A 25,198-nucleotide genomic window follows, 5' to 3' on the forward strand; every position below is an offset into this window, starting at 1 on the left:
GGCTAACCCATCCCCCCACCCCCCTCCCCTCTAGAACCCTCAGTTTGTCTCTCAGAGTCTACAGTCTCTCATGGTTCATCTCCCCCTCTGATTTCCCCCCCTTCATTCCTCCCTTCCTACTATCTTCTTCTTTTTTTTTTAACATATAATGTATTACTTGTTTCAGAGGTACAGGTCTGTGATTCGTCAGTCTTACACAGTTCACCGCTCTCACCATAGCACATAACGTCCCCAATGTCTATCACCCAGCCACCCCATCCCTCCCAACCCAATCATCTCTGGATGATTCTTCTCATATTAAACTAAACTGAATTATTATGACCCTTTGAAAATCATCAAAAATAGAAAAATCATTATCAAATATCAATATAAAATACAATAAATAATTAGCTAATAAAACTAGGTGAAGAAACCAACTTTTACTCAATAAAGTATTTGTTTAGCAAATAGATTAATCCTCCTTACACAAGTGAGTGTCAATTAGTAATAACTAATAACATGTCATTTGTGAGCTACTCCTCAAAATCTGATAGAAACTTGTTGCGGAATTTTGTTATTAACTGAATTATAACAAATGATCTGTCATTCTGAAAAGCAATAGGGGAAAGAAATAAAACTATTAATTCTCTGTATTGGTAATTCTCCAGATATTTTGGAAAAATTAAACAAAAATCTAAAAATGTGGGACAATCTGAAATATAACACATGCAACATTTTTACTGGTAATTCCTTGTGATTTGAAATTAAAATGACATTTTTTTTTCTTACATTTCCCACCCATATGTGGCCATGTAAAACTCTTGAAATTTCAGGGCAGATGAAGATGTATAAATGGGGCTGCTGGAAATAGAGTGCCATGTTTTATCAAAGTAGGACATATTTCAATGTATGCACATATGTGTGTATGTGTACATATGTGTGTGTATACATATTATATATGTGCTACCCAATGAGCACTATTTTTAGAAACATCTTTAAATACTCTGATTCCCCCTTTTCCCCTCTTATTTTATCTGCAAATATAATCTAATAAGAGAAATACATATTTAAGAGCATACTATATGGACCAGGCACCTTTATTTGGGGGTCCACATGAAACAAATCAATGAGAATTTTATGAAGCTATTATTCCAAAGACTGTCTGAAAATTAATTCTCCTGAATCCATTCCTTAAACCTGAGTGATAGTGCAATACATTAGTCAAATATGTTTTGTTTCATTACATGGTAATGAATAGATTATTAATTCAAATTTAGCTAATCTGGAAAACGTTTCCTTACCAGAACATCCTGTGCAATTCTATTTACTTTTTTTAAAAAAACAGATAAACATCTTTGCTTGCAGCAAAGTTAAAACTCACTCAGTTGGAAACTCAAGAGAAGACATTTTGAAATTATAAAAAGTTTTTTTTTTTAATAACTTAAATCATTTCAGGGCCACAACTTTAAAAGATTAAACTATTTGAGTGTTTATTCTAAAATGTATTACATATGTCCCTGCTTTTTACATTTTTTTGAGTAGAGTTGACATGCAATGTTACATAAGTTTCAGGTGTATGCCATAGTGATTCAGTATCTCTATACATTTTGCTATGATCACAAGTGTCATCATCTATCATCATACAATGCTATTACAATATTGGTGACTACATTTAGGTCCCTGCTTTTTTAAGAAAAGTAATTGGAACATAGTTTTGCATTTTCTTGAAAATTTGAGAACCTATCACCACCAGTTTACTTTATTGAACTACATAGATAGGCACGAGGTATCTTCTGATCATGACAAGAAGACTTTTTTCTTCATTAAATGGGTATATACAAGCATGTATTCTTAATTTGTGTCAGCTTCTTTTGGGTGTTGCTACTTTCTTTGTTGATAATTGTCAGCTCTTATTCTCACTATAGTCCTAGCCTTAATGAAACAAGTTTACTCCTTTCCCAATTTGCTACTCTACCTCTTTTATCAAAGATGTACTACATGGGCTTTATCATTTACAGTTGCATTCTTTCTTTTCATAGTTATAATTTTTTATTTTTAAAATTTATTTATTTATTTGAGAGAGACAGAGAGAGAGAGAGAAAGAGGAGAAGCAGTCTCCCCATTGAGCAGAGAGCCGTCCATGGGGCTCGATTCCAAGACCCTGATATCATGACCTGAGCTGAAGGCAGATGCTTAACTGACTGAGCCACCCAGGTGCTCCAGTTTCGTTACTTTCTAACAAAAAAATCTTTTATCAAAAATGTACATGGGCTTTATCATATACAGTTGTGTTCTCTCTTTTCATAGTTACTTTCTTGTTATTTTTTTCATTTTTTCTGGTTGTTTCTCATTTTTTAGTCATTTTTGGGGGGCTCTGTATGACTGCTATATATGTGTGATATCACTTTGTACTGTTTATGTAGTAGGACTTAACATAAGTCAGAAACTGCTGCTCATTTATTTATATCCTGCCATAGTCTAAGAAGGATGTAAGAACATTTGCTGTTAATATATTGCATCTTTCAGTAAAAACAACAATAACAACAGCAACAACATGAACCAAAGAAGCCATGTCACAGTCAAGTTAGGAAAATAAGACAAAGCCAGAAGTGAAGCTGATAGGAAAAATAAATACAATAAACTTCTATATATTTATTTGATAGAAGCAAGCCAGAGATTATATACTAAACATTTTAGTAGCCAAAAACAATGAGGAAAATTGGCCAGTTGTAAAACTGATAGTATCTGTAGGGTAAAAACAAAACAGCTGTAACAAAGGAAGTATAACCGTTCCTCAGAATGGTCATCACAAAAAGGGTACAGGTTAGAGTAATGAACAGTATCTTTGAGCATTTTCTTGAAACAAACAGGGAACAATTTTGGAAGGCTATTTATTAAAAAATTGCTCAGTACAAACTTAAAACATCAGGCCAAGGGGAATTCAGGGAAGGGTTTTTAAAAAAAAACAAAAAACAGTCCTGGATTTTTATTTATTTATTTATTTTAACTTTTTTTTTAACTTTTTTTTATTATGTTAATCACCATACATTACATCATTAGTTTTTGATGTAGTGTTCCATGATTCATTGTTTGCGTATAACACCCAGTGCTCCATGCAGAATGTGCCCTTTAATACCCATCACCAGGCTAACCCATCCCCCCACCCCCCTCCCCTCCAGAAAACTCAGTTTGTTTCTCAGAGTCCATAGTCTCTCATGGTTCGTCTCCCCCTCCCATTTCCCCCCCTTCATTTTTCCCTTCCTACTATCTTCTTCTTCTTCTTCTTCTTTTTTTTTTTTTAATATATAATGTATTACTTGTTTCAGAGGTTAATAGGTGAGAGATAAGGCAATATATGATACATCAATTTGGGGACAGATTTGAGTGCATTGAGGCCAGTGGCTCCTAATTGAAAGTAAACATCAGAGTCACAGTGTCTGAGCACATCCACCTGTGATTCCAAGTAAGTTACTTTAGGGTGCAGTTTGGGGATGCCCATTTTTAGGCTACAACAAAGATTCTGATTCATGAGAATCAGATGGATGAGGACTACTGACCTAAAGAAATAGTTGAAAAACATTCCCTACATGAACTCCTCCATATATTTGATTTTCTGAATTAAGATTCCGAAAGGCATTGAGCAACAATAAATTTGAGATCATAATCCCTGACAAGTAACCACAAGGCAACTAATCTATACTGACAGAACTACAGAGTCCTATGCTTCAACATCAGCCAAACCCAGAGAACGTCCCACAAAAACTATGTGGTTTAAAGTTCACTGCTAAGTAAAAGCTTACCCTAAGTTAGCTTAGAGTACTGAAGACACAAACTTCTTATAGGGCAACATATAAAAGAAAACATCCATATTAAATATTTAAAATACAAATTCAATTTAAATGTGAGTACAGTACAATCCACAACCTATATACCCATTAATTCCTTCTCAAATATGAGGGGAAATTATTAAAATAAAACCTTAGTTAACTTCAGTCACATATTTTTTCTGGGGTAATAAAATAATCTCTCAAAAGTAAATTTTTGAAAAAAAATTATGTTGATTACTCAGCAGGGCAGGTATGTGACATTTGCATTCCAACTTCTTAATCTATCTATGGACATTATCATACATTAATCCGAACCATCCTTCCTATCCAGTCTGGATAACACCTTAAAATCTTTTAGGATATAGTTCTACAGGCAGTCACTAATATTTGATCACCATTTGACATCCACGAATAGACCTTCCTGATAGTTACTTAATCTTCACTTGACATAAAACTTCCTTAATGAGGGACGCTCCATAATTTGTAGATTGGGAGATTTTTTTTTTAGCCATTTAAAGAAGGTACAAATAAAGATAATAAATGATGGAAAAATTATGTTGATAAAGTGTCGTTAATTGGTTGAGAGATGAACAAGCTACTAATTTTCCAAAGAACTAAGTTTCTGTTTGCTAAATTGAGAAGAATCCAAGCATTGATGAAATTTCATTACTTCAACCTTTTAGATAGCAGAATATATCAACATGGAATTCTGTTTTTATTAAGTATATCTTCATTCCAAATATTACTTGAGATAGAAGCTGGCATAAAATAATATTGGAATGCAGGCAAATCATAGATGAAAAATACAGAAAATTCCTTATAACATTACTTTAATAATAAAGTTTTGTGACAAAGACAGCCAAGTTATTTGTCTCTCTTCACCGAGTTTTACTATGGAAAACATTTATTGAATCCAAATGTCCATAATAATGCAGATTGTAAGTAGTTTTAGGTTGTGTTGACAAAAAAAAAAATGAATTGTCAAATGCTGTCAAAAATGTATAATTTGAGTCAGTTGTTTTTCTCATAATTTCTACTTGCTGTCCACCTGGAATTCAATAAAACAGAATAAAGGAACTATAGAAAGATGAAGGTTAACATTTTTTTGTCTATGAATTAAACAGATAGTTACTGTGTATCATTTACATAATTTAGTTATTAGAGGGACCTGGTCCGTCATCATATACAGAAACATGATTTTAAAACAAAACTGAATATGCTACAGACTAACAGTAGTAAAAATAGCTTGATTTATATTGCACTTATGTTTAACTCAATGATTTTGGTTGAAGAGATGTCTGTTCTATTTATACAGCCACTAGTTTATTTGGGGACATGGGACCAGATTATTTTTCTTCCACAGAAACTTTAGAAGAGTTTTACTTCAATGAGAAAACCACTTGTGACTATCAATTTAAAAATATTTTTCTATAAAAGAAATCTTGAGGGAGATACAGCTTATTTTCATATTATTATTTATTTCCCCCAAGCCTTACTGAATACATATAATTGCAATTTGACTTGATTTTTTTGAAAGAAATAGGATTGGAACACATTACTTAAAAGATAGAGAGATTGTTCAATTTGGAATTGTGGTCACCAAGCACATCTTGTCATTAAATTGTAAGAATTACAATAACCAATATTTTGGTTAAATTCAATTAATCTAGAAAAACAGGTAGAATTAACAAGCACTGCCATGTTATAATGAATAATTAAGGGTTAGTTTTGAGTGATACTGTGATTGTTATTAATGAGCATTAATTAAGAACATGGCTATTTAAAATGCTACAATCTCTGTTGCTTAGCAATACTTTATGCGCCCACTCTTTTCCATGCTCTTTTCCATGCTCCAAAATCCGTTATTATCCCCAAACTTCCACCTGAACCCATCTCCCAGTTTCAGCAAAAGCTATGGCCTCTTACTTTAATGAGAAAAAGAAATGGCATTAGGTATAAATGCCCGAGATGCATTCCAAACCTAGACAAAACTTATCTAGGGCTCTACCTCTTCTTACCCTTTCCCTTCTGTCTCAGGATGATCCCTTCTAGGTTCTGCCCTTACTGTGCCTGGGTCTCGGCCTGGATCTCTCTTGCTCCAGTACTCCCTCTGTCCATTTTTCTCTTCAGTTTTCAACATCCCCCTTGCCACTGATTACCTTAGTCAACCTTTCACAAATGCTCATCTCTGTCATCTTAAAAAGAATCTTTCACTCATTCCTACTTCTCTTATTCACAAAATGTGTGGGACACAGTTAGTTTTATAGTTCCTTCAAACAGTCCATCTTCACAACCTTTCTTTCTCAAATCCCAGGTACTCCCATAATCTGCTGACATCTGGCTTTTGCTCCACCTCCTATGTGTCACAGTACAGCAGTGGTGTCATTGTCCAGTTTCCATCCTTGTTGACCTTCTAGCATATTGCACTTAGGCTATTGACCATGCCATCGTTTGTGAGGTCTGTTTGTTGTTATTATTGTTGTTGCTGTTAATGTTGTTTTGCTTTTGGAACAATATTTGTTTCTGGTTCACGTTTTACCTCAAAACTCAGTTCTTACAAATTGTTGTATCCCTCAAATGCTTGTATTTCCAAGGTTTGTTTCTGGGTTGTGTATACTATATTGCTTTTATCTATAGATAATGAAACAGAAGGACAGAACAATTTACTGAAAAGATGTCTGTAAGCATTAAAATCATAAAAGTAATAATTTCAAGTCAAGTAATATTTTAAATATTATTTTGCAAAAATACTTAGAAAAGAATATATTATTCAAGCACTAATGCAATCTCTAAGCTTAATATCATTTGTGCACTTGGGTTTTTCCTGCAGGGTCAGGAAAATCAGATAGAGAATTTGGACACAAGTGCTTTTAGGAAAAAAAAACAAAATAAAACCCAAAACACTAGGGTCTGTTTAGCACGGGACTATCATTATGAGCTTATTTCTGGAAATGAGGTGTTCCTGAGATGAAATGGTTAAATTACACATAATGCTATACCATTATAACTGGTAACTATGACCGGTTCCTAAATTATCACTGGAAAAATACATATCTATTAACATATTATTTTCAGTGCACAGTGTCTGCAATTAAGACATATCCAATTAGGAAAGAAAGAACTGTGAATTTATTGCTCAATTTAAATTTTTCATTATTTGCTGATTGAGCCATTTGTCAATTATTGTTTCTGTGCTGTTGATCTTTATATTATAAAATTATGCTACTGTTAGCACCTTACCATGTAAATACATCAGATTGCAAATCTTAGTGTATTCTATTACATTTTTTGCTCCTTAAAAATAAAGAGGTGACAAAAGCTACCCTTAACAGTAGGAACTTAAAGAGCATCAACTTTATGGTGGACAAATCTAAGCTACTTGGTTATTCTCTATTTTACTTGCCCGTGATGTTTGAGTTTTCTGTGTTCTATCATCATTATTCATCAAATACTCAAATACAAAGTTAGTCTGTATTACTATAAATACGTTACTGTTAAAAGTATATTGAATCAGGTTTCTGTTTCTGACTACTGGGGTCACTGGCAGATGACCACCACTCCCATAGGGAAAAACTAGAAAAGCCGGTAAGATTTCTTAAAAGTCCTTTTTGAAAGCATCAGATATCAGCTCCAGTAACCTGAACATGAAGGGTCAAAATCTCAGAGAAGGGAAAAACAAAAGGTGAGCTAACATACTATAGCCACTTTTCTTTCAAGTCATTTATCTGCAGCAGGAAGCTGAAGATGCAAGCAAAAAGCTTAGAGTACTCAGTTGGAAATTCTGAAAATCCGTGCCCTAGGAGTGGGGCAAATAGGGGACAGAACATTACCAACCCAGCCTTGAATCAGCTCAGCATCTGATTGAATTGAGGCATTAAAACTAAAAAAAAAAATTTAAAACAGGAAGAAATATTTCTGAAGAAACATAACATAATCTTAAGCCAATTTTTAATATAGAATAATTGGCAACCAATAAGAAAATACGGCTTGTCAAGAGATAGGACAAAGTTAAAATAAAAAAAACAACATATCACAGGTGACTACTAGACAGCAAATCATCAGGGATACTGAAGAACTCCATCAACCAAGAAGATCAAACTGAAATTTATAGAACATTATATCAAATAGCAGAACTGGACATTTTTCTCAAATGCCCATGGAACATATCAAGGAAGACATATCCTACTTATAAAACAAATCTCAATATATTGAAAAGAACTGAAGTCATCCAGAGTGAGTTCACAAACCACACAGAATCAAACTAGAAATCAATAACAGAGAGATAATAGGAAAATCTCCAAACTCCTGGAAACCGAACAACATACTTCTAAATAACTCATGGGTCAAGGAGGAAGTACCGAGGGAAATGAAAAGCACATTGAACTGAATGAAAATAAAAATAAAACATTTCAAAATGTCTGGGACACAGTTAGAAAAGTGCTGAGAGGTAAATTTATTTCACTGAAAGCCATACAATAGAAAAGATGAAGTCTCAAGTAAATTAAACTCCCACCTCAGGAACGCAAAAAAAAAAAAAAAAAAAAAAAAGAAGAAGAAGAAGAAGAAGCAAAAATAATCCAACATGTTGAGTCATAAAATAAAAATGAAAGTAATTAAGAATATGAACTCTGATCATAATGAAATTAATCTAGAATCAATAATAAAAATATAATTTAAAAATCTCAGGTGTTTGGAATTTGAGCAATATAATTTTAAGTAACCACTGGATCAAAGAAAAAAAATCACACTGGAAATTAGAAAGTATTTCAATCTGAATGATAATAAAAATATTACATGTCAAAACTCATGGGATACAGGTAATACTTTAAAGGAAGATTTATAGCCTAAAACCCTGTATCAGGAAAACAGAAAAGTTTAAATCAATAATCCAATCAATACTATAAGAAGTTGGAAACTAGCATTTTAAATCTAAAGATAAAGAAGGAAAGAAATAATCAAGGGCAGAAATTATTATAACAGAAAACGTCTGCACAACAGAGAAAACTAAAAAATAAAAAAGAAATTTAAAAAATTGAAAACTGGGGGGAGCCTGCGTGGCTCAGTCGGTTAAGCATCTGCCTTTGGCTCAGGTCATGATACCAGTGTCTTGGGATCTAGCCCTGAGCAGGGAGTCTGCTTCTCCCTCTCCCTCTACCACTTCCCCAGCTTGTGTTCTCTCTCTCAAATAAATAAATAGAATCTTAAAAATAAAAATTAAAATAAAAAAATAGAAAATTGGTTTTTTAAAATAATTAATGACATTGAATGACCTTAAGCAAAACTTATAATAAGGAAAAACAAATAAAGAAGACATATATTACCAGTATCATGGTTTTATTACAGATTACAACAGTAGTATGTTGGAACTACCTCATACCTGCTCGTGACGACAAACTGTGTGCATGTGTTGCCAAGTACACAACTTGAAATTGGCCATGGTCTGATTGTACACAACATGGAAACTGGTAAGTATTATAAATCAAACCATTTTTCCCCCCATAAAACTGGTTTACTAGCATGCCACTGAACCAAAAATAAATTAAAAAATAAAAAGATAATGACATTAATTAGAGCAATTTTATACCAAAAAACTTAACAATTTAAGAAACATACTCAGTTTCTTAGGGAAAAAAAAAAAATTTGCAAAACAGATACTTTAATAGGACTGTATTTATAGAAGAAAATTTGATCTGTAATTGAAAATCTCTGTACAGGGGCGCCTGGGTGGCTCAGTCGTTAAGCGTCTGCCTTCGGCTCAGGTCGTGATCCCGGGGTCCTGGGATCGAGCCCCACATTGGGCTCCCTGCTCCGCGGGAAGCCTGCTTCTCCCTCTCCCACTCCCCTTGCGTGTGTTCCCTCTCTCGCTATGTCTCTCTCTGTCAAATAAATAAATAAAATCTTTAAAAAAAAAAAAAAAGAAAATCTCTGTACAAAGCAATCTATAAGCCCTGAGGGCTTCTCCCGAGAATTCTTTTCTAAATAATGAAGTAGAAAGTAACACTGATTTTACATAAACTTAACATAGCAAAAAAGAAAAAATACATTTGCTGACTTGGCTTTTTTTATTACCTTTTTTGGTACTGAAGTGTAATTTACACTTCTCATGTGCTTACTGTCCATTCATATATTAGTATCTGTTCATATCTCCCCCTATTTTTAAATATTAGTTTGTTGTCCTATTATTGAATTGCAGGTGTTATTTATATAATCAGGTTATAAGTTATTTGCGTGCTTATGGGATGAGAGTAATTTTTCCCAATTTCTGGCTTACTTTCCTAATGGTGTTTTTTTAATAAATAGAAGTTTTTAATATTTTATAAAACTCAATTTTTATGGTAAGTTTTGTTTACTATAGATTTATTAAGAATATGTCATCAGAGAATAATGACAGTTTCACTTCATTTATAATCCGCTGGGTTTTATTTCTTTTTCTTGTCTTATTTCACTAGTGGAAACTGCAGAAGGTGTAATGTTGAATAGATGTAATGAAAATGGACATCATTCTCTTGTTGCCAGTCTTTGGAAAAGAAGTATTCAGTATTTTACTATTAGGTATTATCTTAGCTATAGTTTTTGTCGTTCTGTTTGATTAGATGGACTATCCCCTTCTATTTCTAAAATTGATGTTAAATTTTACCAAAAGTTGTTCTGTATTAATTGAAATATTATTTTTCATTTTAATTTGTTAATGTAGTAATTGCATTAATTGCTATTTGATTGTCAAGCCAATATGCATTTCTTGGATACATTCCAAACCAATAGGTCCAGAAATAAAATTCTGTATTATCCTGTTTATATATTGGTGGAATTGATTTGCTAATACTTTGTTCAGATTTTTATGTCTATGATTATGAAGCCTACTAGCATTTAATTTTCATTTCTTGTAATATATTACTGCCTTCTTTTACTACCAGGGTTATGGTGACTTGTGATATGAGTTGGAAATTTTCTCCTTTTTGACTTTATGAATTTTGTTTGTGTGTGTACAGGGTTGGCTTTATTTATTCCTAAATGTTTAAAAGATTTCACTAGTGAAGTCAGTAGGCTATGTTTTCTCTTTTAGATATTTTAAATGATAAACATTTAGAATATGAATGAAGAATATAAATTTTTAAAAATGTCTTCTTATGTTAGTTTTGATGAGTTGTGCTTTTCAATAAACCTATATTGGCAAAAAGTTGTTCATAAAACTCCCTCATTGTCTTTTTAAGTTTGTAAATTCTATAGTAATGCTACCTCTTTCATTCCTGATGTTAGTAACTTGTATTTTGTCTATTGTTTTCCTGATCAGTCCTTTTAAGAATTTATCAACTTTGTTAATGTTATCCAGGAACATATTTTTGGCTTTTTAAATTTTGTTTTTTTTTAATTTCATTGACATATGCCCTTTTTAAAGTATTTTCTTTCTCCTCCTTTGGGTTTGATAGCTATGTCTCATATATTCTTTGTTTCCCCTATTTCTCTTGTGTTTATCAGCATGATTCAATTATTTGACAACATTTAGCACTCATTAAAAATTCTTAGCTAATTATGAATAGAATAATATAATTAAAATGCCAGCAGTAAACATTGTATTTAATGGTGTACTACTTAAAACTTTCCCCTGGGGATTGGAAAAAAGAGAAGGATACATGATATTCTACTTCTTTAACACATGTAATTTGGACATCTTTGGCAATAAGCCAAGTCAAGAAACAGATATAACATATGTAAGGATTAAAAGAAGAAATACATCCTTCATTATCTGAAGCCAACATGATTCTGTACATAGAAAATTCAAAAGAATCTAAGACAAATCATTATAATCAATAAGTGAATTTAGTAAGGTTGAGTAATACAAGGTCAATATACAAAATCATTTGCATTGCTATATACCAGCATAAAATAAATAGGAAGTGAAATTTTTAAAATGATACTATTTACATTACCAAGAACAAGAACAACGAAACTATGAAATACTAAAAATAAATCTAACAGATGTTTAAGACCATTCCTCTGAAAATCACAAACTTTTTTGAAAGAAATTAAAGATGACAACCAAATGAAGGGATAGATAATGTTGACAGATTGGAATATTTGCACATTCAGTTCAATCCAAATAAAATTTTCAGGGGCTTTTTTTTGGGGGGGTGAAGTAAAAATTAATAAGCTGCTCAGAAAATGTATGTGGAAACACACAAGGCCAAGAATAGCCAAGGAATCTTGAAAAAGAAAAAAAAAGCCAGAATACTTGCACTACCAGATTTTAAAATTTAATATAATGCTATAGTAATTAAGATGCAGTAATATTAGTATAAGTATAAACAAAAACCAATAGAAACAAAATAGGTCCAGAAAGAGAGCCACATGTATTGATACTTTTATGTATGACAAAGGTGATATTGTAGTGGAATGGGAAGGAATGGTCAATTCTATAGGTGGTGATGAATTAACTAGATATCGAAACTGAAAAAAATTGCCTACCTCAAACCACATATAAAAATCAATTTGAAATGAATTAAGGGTTAAATGTTGTAGGTAACACAATGAAAATTTTAGCAGAAAACATATGATTTTATCTTTATTACCTGGGGTTAGGAAAAGATTTCTTAAGTAGGATACAAAATGCACTAACTTTAAAATTTTTTTGATAGTTTAGACTGCATCACAATGAAGACTTTTGTGCATTATAGGACAACATTAAGATTGTGAGAAGGCAAGCCATAAAGTAGGAGGAAATATTTTTCAATAAATATATTCAATAAATGACATTTCAAAATATACAAAGAACTCTACAAATAAAGAAGAAAAAATACAACTCAAAAGGATGAGGGGGTGCGTGGGAAGGGAGATGGGCCAAAGACTTGAAAAAGTGATTGTCAGAAAGATAATCAAATGGTCAAAAACCATTTGAAGAGTTGCTCGACTCATCCATCATAAGACAAATGTAATTTAGAACCACAGTATGATTCCATAGTACCAACAGAGTGGTTAAAATAAAAAATACAGACAATATCCAGTGTTGACAAAGATGTGGAACAAAAACAATGCTTGTAGAGATGTACACTGGAAGATTTGGTATTAGATATTAACCTTCTCTTACCCTATAATTCTTAAGTATATGTCCAATAGAAATGCATTCATATGTTCACCAAAAGATTGGTACAAAAATATTCTGAGTGTAACTATTCACATAAAGGTGTCAAACTGGAAATAAAAGTTCATAAATAGTCAAATAAATTAATTTTATTATATGCATACAGGGGAACACTATATTATAATGAAAATAAAAAGGCTCTTGCTACACACAGCAGCATATGAATCTCACAAATATAATACTGGGACAGAAATCTAGACGCAAATTGCATTGTATAGTTCCTTTTATATAAAATTTAAAAGAACAAAACCAATCTAAGAAGTTCGAAGTCAGAATAGAGGTCACATTTCAGGGATGCTATGGAGGAAGGGCAGGAGGAAAGCTTCTTGACAGCTATGGATTCTTTGCTTCTCAATTTGGGTGCTGATGACACAGATATGCTCACTCTTTGAAAGTTTATTAAGCTATATACTTATAACGTCCACAATTTCTGTTATATTTTAATAATTTAAAATATCTTACACTGCATTTTTAAGATAGTGCTTTAATATACTTAGATTATATCATCAGCAAGCAGGGGGGCATTATATGATAATCAAGTATTAAAACTAGTAACGAAATCCTGGGGACACGGAGTCTAGACTTCTAATACTGTGAGAGGAAAAAATTACTGAACCAGAACCTTGCTATCCAAGTGAATATCATCCTTTATGTCTCTGAAAACTCCCACTAAATAAACTTCTATATTAATAGACCAACGGCAATCTGTTACATGCCTCCCTTTTGAGTTTTTCTACTTCTGTTAGAAGAAATTAATAGTCACTGTGAAAGGAAATGAAATGTGCTACACTAGAAACAATCCTTCAAAAAACTTTCTGTAAAGAAAGTTAGCATTTAACTTGTACTATAAGAAGGAGCCATAATATGACATTTTACATTGTCTTTAGATCAAATACACACACACACACACACACCAGGATAATTAGGACAAAATTTAGGAAGGAAATTGATAAAGGCAACATAAATATCCATTAGTTCATTTTCCATTATGTTGGTTTCTCGTCTTGGATAATCTGACAGCATATCTTGTAGTGCTACGGGAAACATGAAGATTTTACAGGAATTGGGAGGGCCATAAATGACAATATTGTGTTCATTTGACTGTGTTCATTGACTCCATGGGGTTTAATGGATGACGCAAGGGAGGGAGCACATTTTGGAAGCCTAAAAAAGAGCTCTTACTATTAGAGTAAAAATTAGGTTTCAAAAATTAGAAAGCACACTGAAAAACTTTAACAAATGAGGTAAGAAATGTTAGCAAATGGAGTACAGAGCTTCAGAAGAGTCTTTTTTTTTTTAAGATTTTATTTATTTATTTGATGGGGGGGGGGGAGAGAGAGAGCACAAGCAGGGAGAGCACCAGGCAGAAGGAGAAGCAGACTCCCTGCTGAGCAAGGAGCCCGATGTGGGACTCGATCCCAGGAACCTGAGATCATGACCTGAGCCGAAGTCAGACGCTTAACCAACTGAGCCACCCAGGTGCCCCCAGAAGAGACTTAAGACACAGGTTAGGTGAACAGTTGAGACCGAGAGAGAGAGACATCATTATAACCCAGAAGATAGGAGCTGATGAAGATGGGCCACAGGGAAGAGGCCTGCTCTAAGTTCCCAGTAAGTGCTGTCCACGCAGGCCAGATGACAGCCTTCTCCCAAGATGACTCTCAGAGAGAGATGAGTGTCAGGTCAAGAAGTACTGACATCTGAAACTCTAAGGTGTATGTCAAGAAGCATTACAATCTGACATTAATATTGTATCAAAACGTACAGTGTTTTTTGGAATTGTGTTTTTTCTTTGTTTTTATTTTGTTGTGTATGCCTGTGTATAAGACTATGCACCTTTTAAAGTGGTTTCAAAGGAAATTTTTATCTAAGCAGAGTTTGTGAACAGCAGCACGATTTTTGTTTTGTTTTTAGAGAGGGAGGGAGAGGAGAGAGAGAGAATCCCAAGCAGGCTCCACACCCACCTTGGAGCCCAACATGGGCCTCGATCCCATGACCCTGAGATCATGACCACAGCCAAAATCAAGAGTCAGACACCTAACTGAATGAGTCACCCAGGTGCCCCTGAAAGGAACACTATTGACATTTTGGATAAGATAATTATTTTTTGTGGAGGCTGTCAGTGCTCAGCAGCATTCCTGGCTTCTACCTTTTAGAGACCCACAGCACACCACCACCTCCAGTCATGACAATCAAGAATGTCTCAATAAACTGCCAAATATCCCTTAAAAGGAAAAATTGCCTCCAGTTGAGAACCACTGACCTAAGCAGATAAATAAAATGACACCTCTCTCTCTTTTTTTTTTTTTTCCAATGGGTTCGCGTCATCCACTCTATTGTGGCTGAAACTCAAATGTGGATTGTATTATCTCTATGCATGTTAAGTATAGTAAAGTTATGTGGGGCATAAGTTATAGAAAGCATGGAAAGACTAATCCTAATGTTTATATGACTTAAACCTTCTCTAATTAAAAAATATTAAAAGTTTTAAAAGTATTTTCCCAACTTCATGATTTTGAAAATTAAATAGTTTTGGAACACATTTATTGACCTTCCATGGATAAATTTTCACTTACTAGTCATTAACACTTGAATCTTAACAGATGAATTCTGGTTAAGATGGACTTGAATTTTGGGGTTGATGATTTACATGCATGCATAGTTTTCAGATATTTGTTGAGGCAAAAAAGTAAAAAAAAAAAGAAGAAGAAAAGATTCTTTGAAAGCTAAAATGAAGATATCTTATGGAGTCTGGAGAGGAATAATTTAAGAACTAGGTTTGATTGATTCTATTTAGAAGTTTCCTGAAGCATTTATTTATTTATTTATTTAAAATATTTATTTATTTATTTGACAGAGAGAGACACAGCGAGAGAGGGAACACAAGCAGGGGGAGTGGGAGAGGGAGAAGCAGGCTTCCCACAGAGCAGGGAGCCTGATGCGGGGCTCAATCCCAGGACCCTAGGATCATGACCTGAGCCGAAGGCAGACACTTAACAACTGAGCCACCCAGGAACCTCTAGAAATTTCCTGAAGTGTTTAAATAGAGCACTGGTTTTGGAAGTATTTAAGATAGAATTCAAAGGGAAACAAAAACAGAGCAAAAAGAAAATTTGGCAGGTTGACTAATTCAATTGAAAATTGTACATAAAATCTCATGCAAGTCAAGACTGCAAAAAATTAAATTTTAAGCATCATTTTAAAATCATAAAATAAAATGTATAAATTAGTTTCTGAAAATATTCTATTATAAAAGATGGAAGTTAAATATAGATTTTTCTTTAAAAGATTATCAACAGTTTCTAACATTGCATGTATAAGAAAATAGAGTAAATTCAAAAAGCTAGTTAATGTCACCATTCTGGGCAGCAAAGAAAAGAGACACTTCATTTCTAAATATGTAAAGATTCTCATTTTTCAAAGACCAGTTCATATGTCATCTTCCTCTGTGGAATTTTCCTGTTTCTCCCGAATCAGAATTAATTGTTTCTTCATCTGAGCTCCCAACAATTCATGCCTATGCTTCTATTGTGGTTATGGTCTTCCTTAGGATGTATGCCTGATATTTTTCTCCCTGTAAGTGTAAGAATCCATGGTTTCAGGGACTGCACTCATTCCTCTTCTTGTCCCTCATAGCAACTGATGCAGATACAGTCTGGAGTAGAAATTTTCTAAATACCTATTGAAAGCATCATTCACATTTATCTTCTTGGTTTAATATCCTGAGGTAAGTAACTAAAAAAATACAGAAAACAGAATTTTGTTGTAAAGTTTAATGTTCTTTAATACTTGTGTTAATATGTATAAAGCTGTAGAGCCATGTATTTGTACTCATGCATTCCATGGGTAAGTTTGTAAACAGAAATAAAGAATGATTAAGACCAGAAATGGACATAGGTTAAGGTGCATTTTGACAATACTGAATCATAGGTGGTTAGAGCAAAAGTATCTTAGAGTTTATTTACTGCAATTTCTTAGTTGTAGAGAAAAGTAAGCAGAGCCTATTTATATACTCATAATCTGATAGCTAATTTAAGGGAAACCAGAACCATATCACAGATCTCTTTCCTTATACCTTAGTGCCTACAGACGATTTAACCCACACTAACTCGGTGTGGTGAGTCAGTAGGCTTGGAAAATAAGTCTTGTCATAACAATAGGACAAAACAAAAATGAACTATTGGGGTTTCATCAGGATAAAAAACCTTTGCACAACAAAGGAAACAATCAACAAAACTAAAAGGCAACCTATGGAATGGGAGAAGATATTCACAAATGACATATCAGATAAAGGGCTAGTATCCAAAATCTATAACGAACTTACCAAACTCAACACCCAAAAAACAAAAAAATCCAGTCAAGAAATGGGCAGATGACATGAGAAGACATTTCTTCAGAGAAGACATACAAATGGCCAACAGACACATGAAAAGATGCTCAACAGCACTCACATCAGGAAAATACAAATCAAACCACAATGAGATACCACCTCACACTGGTCAGAATGGCTAAAATTAGCAACTCAGGAAACAACAGATGTTGGTGAGGATGCAGAGAAAGGGGAACCCTCTTACAGTGTTAGTGGGAATGTAAACTGGTGCAGCCACTCTGGAAAACAGTATGGAGGTTCCTCAAAAAGTTAAAAATAGAGCTACTCTATGACCCAGCAACTGCACTTCTAGGTATTTATCCAAAGGTATTTATACAAAAATAGTGATTCAAAGGGGCACATGCACCCCAATGTTTATAGCAGCAATGTCCACAATAGCCAAACTATGGAAAGAGTCCAGATGTCCACTGACAGATGAATGGATAAAGAAGATGTGGAATATCACTTAGCCATCAAAAAGAATGAAATCTTCCCATTTGCAATGATGTGGATGGAACTAGAGGGTATTATGCTAAGGAAATAAGTCAGTCAGAGAAAGACAAACACCATATGATTTCACTCATATGTGGAATTTAAGAAACAAAACATGAACATAAGGGAAGGGAAGGAAAAATAAAATAAGATGAAAACAGAGAGGGAGGCAAACCATAAGAGACTCTTAACTACAGGGAACAAACTGAGGGTTGCTGGGTGGGGGAATGGGGTAATTGGGTGATGGGCATTAAGGAGGAAACTGGATGTAATGAGCACTGGGTGTTATATTGCAACTGATGAATCACTAAATTCTACCCCTGAAACCAATAATATAGTATATGTTAACTAAATTGAATTTAAATTAAAAATTTAATAAAACAAAAACAATAAGACAAAAAAATCTGAATTAGTAGTTCTCAAATTAATATCATTGTTTTGGCCCCATTTTACAACTATCGGGTATACAAAACAAAACCAAAAACCAAAAACTAAAAAAAAAAAAAAAAACAACAAAAAACCCAAAATATATAAAATGCCTTCAAAGAAACTGATTAAATAATTTAAAAAATAATCTTATTAGTTGAGTAAGATTCTTATTTTCTGTATATTAGCAGGTATTGACTTTTAAAGCACTACTACCAGTTGGCATGTCTCTTTTTGACTACAGTAAATTTGACTCCATCTACCAAGGTGGACAATATAAGCTTTAATAAAATAAACATATATAACTAAGCTGTCTGTATATCTTTATGTAAATATAACAATAAGAGTAGGAGGGGTGCCTGGGTGACTCAGTTAATTCATCTGACTTTGGCTCAGGTCATGATCTCAGGGTTTTAGGGATCCAGCCTGAGGCAGGCTCCACACTCAGCGGGGAGTCTGCTTGTCCCTCTGCCCCTCCCCCCACTCATGGAGCATGCTCTCTCTCTCTCAAATAAATAAAATCTTTAAAAATAATAAGAGTAGCCAATATCTAGACAAATGTTTTTTACTTGAAATTATATATTTTATGATAATTCCTCATATGTTATTTCAATGAACAAAGGTAAGTTAGATATATCCTATTTATGAAAAGAAACTGAGCTATCTATATTCAGATGAGAACTACTGAATTTGATAATCTTCATATTTTGCATAGCCCAGATTGATTTTTTAAAAAATAATAATGAAACCATTTCAGAACTATAAAACATAATATAATAAAATTCTCTCTAGTGTTTTGGGGAGAGGTAATTACTACAGAATATTAAATTGGGAAAACAGAAATAGAGCATTTAATCTACATGAATAATTGGGACACCTGCACACAGCTGACAGCTTTGCTTTTGGAGAATGTTAAAGATTGGTTTTCTACAATTTCAGCTATTATCATTATAGTTTTTATTAATGGCAGATCATGGAAGAAAACTGTTGATAAATTGAAATTTAATTTGATTAATCTAAATGCTTAGGAAGTGCAATGACCTTGTTATTGGAAATTCACAAATAACATACTTTTAGAAACACATTGAAAGCTAAATTTAATCAATTATTTCTGACAATTAATTCTGACGGACTTTCTGATCAATGGCTTGAGATAGATACCTTTTGGCAAAAACAATGAACATACTTTTTAAAATATAGGTTACTTGTTTTGTTCCGTGTTTATATAATCATGCTTTATTCGTGCAGTTATTTTGTATCTTTGTCTTCTGTGATTCAACTGGTCTCTTCTAAGTAATAGACATTCTTAAAATTCTTGTACATTAATTTGTAAAATAGGCAGTAAAAGTAAAGGAGTCATGCTAAGTCCTTCACAATGCAATATTATTTAGAAAATCATAAACTATAAACACTCTGTTGGTTAGAACTTGAAGTATGCCCACCGTTACCACAGAAGAAAGTGCCGACTAACAAAACCAGAATTTCCTCCAATCAAAAACTATTATATATTTAAGAAAGAATCCCTAGTAAGTCTCTGGCAAGGCAAAAATACAGGAAATACTAAAGGACATTAGTCAGTTCAATTTGGGGGCTGGGGAGTGGATTATATATTTTTTAAAACTTGGCTAAATTTTGTAAGGCACTGTAGTACCTTGGTTAAGCCAGTGACCCTGGAACCATATTGTGTGGGTTTTGAATCTCAGCTTTGCTGCTTAGATAAAGCTTGTCTGGGGGAAGTTACTTAACTGTTCCCTCTTCAGTTTTACTTTTCTTTAAAATGGGAATCATAATATTTTTTGCCTCATGAATATTTTGGAATGATTAAAAAGTTAATGTACACAGTGTACCTGGTAGCTTGGTACATAGTAAGTGTTCAATCAGTATTAACGATTACTATTACCTAGGTGCAACTGACAGACTCAACTGTTCACATTTTTTTCTCATAAAATTTTAGAATTATACATTTTTTTTGTAATAAGCCTAAAGATCATTTAGTAATGTTAGGAGTGCTAATATTTGATATATTTCCATTAAGTGAATTCTGAACATTTAATATCATAATTCAGATTTTTAGAGAGAACTCAGTCATTTCACGTGAATACACTAGAGTTAGTTAAATCAACACTTTTCAGTACAGAGGGTTATGATGTTCCTGGAGGTTACAGTGTATTTCTGCACAGTTAGGGCAATGTAAATTCATGCCTCACTGAATACATATTGACTTCCGCCATAAAGGTTAAATCTATTTCAATATTGACAACATTTTTTTCTCTCTCTTCATATTAGAAATCTGAGATGATAGCCAACAAAAATAGGCTGGAATATTTCTAAAATTAAAAAACTGTTTACAATATCATTTAGCAGAGGACAGGGGTTTAAGATAGGGGCTGATGAAATTAAGGAGAAAATGGGAACAAAATAAGAGGCATAAGTGAGCTTGAAGCAGCATGGGATTTGACGTGAAGAATACGGTTTGTGGAGTACACCGCATACTGTCATACCTTTTTAAAAACATGTCTGTAGGTTATTTGACACTCCTCCCTTTGATCCCGCCCAGGAAACATGCCAGCCTTTATCACTGCCTGGAATAGAACGCAGATATGACTCTGCATGACTTCAGAGCCCAGGTTAAAAGAACCCACACAGTTCTTGGGATCTTTGCCTGGGATCCAGTAGAAGTCTGGCTACCGTGAACCTGCCATGTGGAGAAAGAATGTAAAGAGACTTCTTAGAGTCACTGACAGAGACAGAGATTGACCTGAAGAATTCAGCTGTTTAAACTTTTTAGTTTAATAACAGATATCTAAATGAAAAGCCTTGAACATGATTCTAGCCCTAGCCGCTTTCTGAGTGCAATCATATGAGACCCTGAATTTTTTAGCTGAGCCTCTCAACCCCCAGATTTGTGAGCAAAACAAATGACAGCTACTGTTTTAAGCTATTGTTTGGGGGTGGCTTATTACATACCAATAAATAATCAGAATAATGTGGCCTTTCAAATGAGCTAGTCACATCACACAGATGTTTAGTATGATTTAATATGTATATAAAGTTTCCTAATTTAGCTGAATATCCTTTAGTACATAATTAGGATATCAAAGGGAGATAGATGTCTGGAAGAAATGTTTACTATAAGCCAGTAAACTTATAAAAGAGATCCATTTACTCACCATATATTTATTGAGCATCTACTATATGCTGAGTAATTTTCTAAGTTCTAGGGATACATCACTGAATAAGACAATGGATAAATTCTTCGTCCCCAAAGTCCCCATGAAAGAGACAGACAATAAGTAAATAAATATGTATAAAATAACTCTAAGTAGTTACGTGATAAGAAGAAACAACAAATCATGCAAGGGGATTAGGGATGGGTTTTTTCAGATAGGGTAGTCAAAGTCATTTCCCAGAAGATGGTATTTGAAAATTAACATTCTAGGCCAAAAGAACAGCAAATGTTTAAGTCCTAAGTTGTGGAAAAGAAAAAGAAGAATAATGAGTTTAAAGTATAGTGGGCAAAAAGGAGAGGGACATGAAATGATGATGAGGAATTTGAATTCCATTTTAGGTGAGATGGAAGCCATGGGAGGAGTTTTCTTCAGGAGGATGAGATAACTCCAATCACTCTGGCTCTTGGATGAATGTAATAGAGACGGCTAGCTGTTGACAAAAATCCATGCCCTCTTATTCCTGAGCACACAGTAAGAATACATTTCCCAGCCTTCACGTCATTGGGTGACTACATGCCGAAGGTTGCCAATAGGATGTAAGTAGAACCAATGCCTATCTGACCCATAAAAGTTCTCCCATGTGTGCTCATTGAAGCTCTTTCCCACTTCCAGCTGACAGGGATGGAAGTAACACTCAGAGAAGCCTTAGAAGCCACAGATTGAAGATGGCAGAGGCATCATCAACCTAGGTGTCTGAATGACTGCATGGAGCAGACTCTCCACCTCTACACACACACCAATCCCACACACAACACCATCACCAGCATGATGGACTAGGAAACACCTGAACTCTTCCATGAGAAAAATCTAAAGTGTTCTTGTTTCATGTAATTACATGTATGGGTCTGTTTGTTAACAGCCTAGTCTACCTTATCTCATACAGTGGATAAAAGAGGGGATTCTAAAAGTGGAGCCAGAGCAGAAAGGTTAATGAAAAGACTATTTTAATCAACTACAGGAGATATATTGATAGTTTACAGAAGGGTGGTAACAGTGAACCTGGCAAGATATGAGCAGATACAGAGTATAGTTTGAAGAGAGAGCCAACGTGGACTGAGGAGCTTTTCATGGGACTAGTCGGAGCTCTGAAATATTTTCTCTGAAAAAGTACCTGATCTATCTGAGGAAGCCAAAACCCGTGTGACGACAGGACAGAGGTGGCCACACTGGAATGTGTGTGCTCTCACAGAGTTTCTGGTAAGCATTTCCGCTAAACAGATGAGAGTCACAGGGAAGGAGAGGCTTGTCATAAACTCTGTTTAGTTGGCTGCTTGGAGGAGAGAAGCCTTCAGCAGAAAGGGGGAAAGGACACTGCATGAGAGCTTGTGCTCAGAGAATGTGGCACTTCAAGGGGGCTCTTGGGAGATTCCATCGCTAGAACTCAATCCTTGATACACATGGATGTACGCTCTTCTAAATAGAGGAATCTCCCAAGAGTCCAATAAGGTGTCACATAAGAAAGAAAAATGTTTTATATAGAGAAGACCTCTCTACTCTACCCCAAGCTGGGGTCATCAGAACCTGGTGATCAGGTCAGGGGTGGAGTGGGTGGTCAGGAGGGTGGAGGATAGACAGACAAAGAGGAAGAAGCCAACCATACCACCAACTCTGCTTTCCCACTGCAGATCTCCAGCCCAGTGTGGACCCAAGCCGGGCAGGAGAGAAATTTTTGCATTAAATCAGGTTTGGAATTTTACTACTATGTTGGATCATGCATCCAAAAACACTGAACCAAATCTGTGCTTGTGATTCGAATGTACTGTCAGACTCTCTATTTCTAATAATGAGCATAAGGGTCATGGGATATGTCTGACTTTTCTTCTTGAAACAGGGGAAGATTAAGCCACTGAATAAAATTTAGAGACCACAGGAAACTAAAATACAATACTGTCTTGATCATGTTATAAACCATGCTTGTTCAACACAGTGGTTCAATTCATGACAGAGGAGAAATGTGGAAATGACATACTGAACAGGAGTTTGGAAAGCACTGAGCCCAGGCCACGGTGCTTCTCTACTGACTTGGGAGAAACATGGCTTAATCATTACAATTTCTTAAAGAATCATAAGAAAAGGCACTATGGCTATGTTTATAAATATCTAAGAAAATATTAAAACATATGAGATTCCTCTTCAGTTTTGAGCTTGCTTTCTACATGAAGTATTGTCTACATTATTTAAAGTTTTAGTTTCCTATTAAAAAATATCAAATGACAAATTCAGAAATGTTTCTAGTGTTTTATTCCTGTCTGCACCCTATATTCTTATTTTTTGTCCATGAATATTCTCAAGTGTACATAGAATTCCCATTACAGTATATCCCTGTGTTTGCCCAGAAAACCCGGTCTGTGGATTTCGATTTAATTACAGATAAGAACGGCAGAAAAATAAACCTAGAGCTCTATTTTTACTGTACCCATAACACAGTTAATCTGAGACACTGGAGAGGTCTACGAATTCAGAAGACTTGAAAATAATTTCTTTGGTATAATAAAAAGAGAACCATTTTCTTTAACTGAATTCCTTGGCCTCTGTGGCAGAAATCAGATGCCTCACATTATTGTAGCAGTTTCTCTCCCCACATGCAATCTAGGACCCATTAACCAAGGCTATTTCTATATTCAGTAACATTTTATACAAACTCGATTTTATGAATGATGTGGATGCCACTGCTGAGAGGTCCCACTGGTAATATAATACGGTGATGCAAATGCACACTTCAGATAAATTAAAGGCATAAAAATAAATTATAAATTGGGGAAATACGTTTTTAAGCTATATATTTTTTTTAGGTCATTCCTGTCAAAGTTGGAAACTATCCTTTGTAAGAACACGATGAAAATTGCTAGATGAAACAGGGGAGAGTAGATCGCTTCCTGAGCATGTATGTGCTGTGGCTTGTTAGTCCCTTATGGAGGGCACCTGAGCAACACAGACATTTTATGCTAGATATTCTCCCAGTTGTATAGGAATTCAACGTAGTTGCAGATAATCCTCTGGTCAAACTATATTTAATGCATCATTTTTCTCTAGTGAGTTCCTATCGTTGATAGAATAATGGAATGAAAAGTTCTCCAGTGCATCCATGAGTCTTAAAAATTGTTTGGCAATGCTTTAATTAATCTCACAATTTTTGTAGCAAGATTTGGTAGAAGTATTTCTATTTGAGAAAGCATGTGTTTAAAGATAAATAAAAAGCAGAAATAATAAACATGGGTAATTTGTACAGTTTTGTTCTTTCTTTCTTTCTTTTTTTTTTTTCTTGAAAATTGGGATGGCCAAAGAACAAAATCTGGTTACTCACTGAGACAAGGCTTAGAGCAGTGTCATTTCACCAATACTGATATCAAAGTTAGGAAGGTTAAGATACTTCCATTCAGGGACCCTGTCTTTTTATTTATCACCATATATTATTCCCTTGTATTCTTTTTTTTTTTAAGGATTTTATTTATTTGACAGAGAGAGACACAGCGAGAGAGGGAACACAAGCAGGGGGAGTGGGAGAGGGAGAAGCAGGCTCCCCGCAGAGCAGGGAGCCCGATGCGGGGCTCGATCCCAGGACCCTGAGACCACGACCTGAGCAGAAGGCAGACGCCCAACCGACTGAGCCACCCAGGTGCCCCAAAATCACCTATTTCTTCACACTTGCTCATTGCTGTTTTGAAATTAATTCTAAAGATAATCTATATTAACATTGGCCCTTTTATCTTCAAATATGAAGTATTATTTTTTTAAGATT

The 25,198-nt window shown here is 34.3% G+C and overlaps 1 protein-coding gene across 1 annotated transcript in view; it reads left to right on the forward strand.

Annotated features, from left to right (window-relative positions):
* The window catches only part of MDGA2 (MAM domain containing glycosylphosphatidylinositol anchor 2), a 764,225-nt gene that overhangs the window by 511,846 nt on the left and 227,181 nt on the right, over window positions 1–25,198 (forward strand). The window contains exon 6 of the mRNA XM_081829766.1: window positions 10,256–10,358. Coding sequence (XP_081685892.1) covers window positions 10,256–10,358 — 103 coding nt within the window. The remainder of the gene's footprint in view (window positions 1–10,255; window positions 10,359–25,198) is intronic.

This window comes from Leptonychotes weddellii, chromosome 9 (assembly GCF_054177405.1).
Source record: "Leptonychotes weddellii isolate Sample4059 chromosome 9, ASM5417740v2, whole genome shotgun sequence".
Lineage (NCBI taxonomy): Eukaryota > Metazoa > Chordata > Mammalia > Carnivora > Phocidae > Leptonychotes > Leptonychotes weddellii.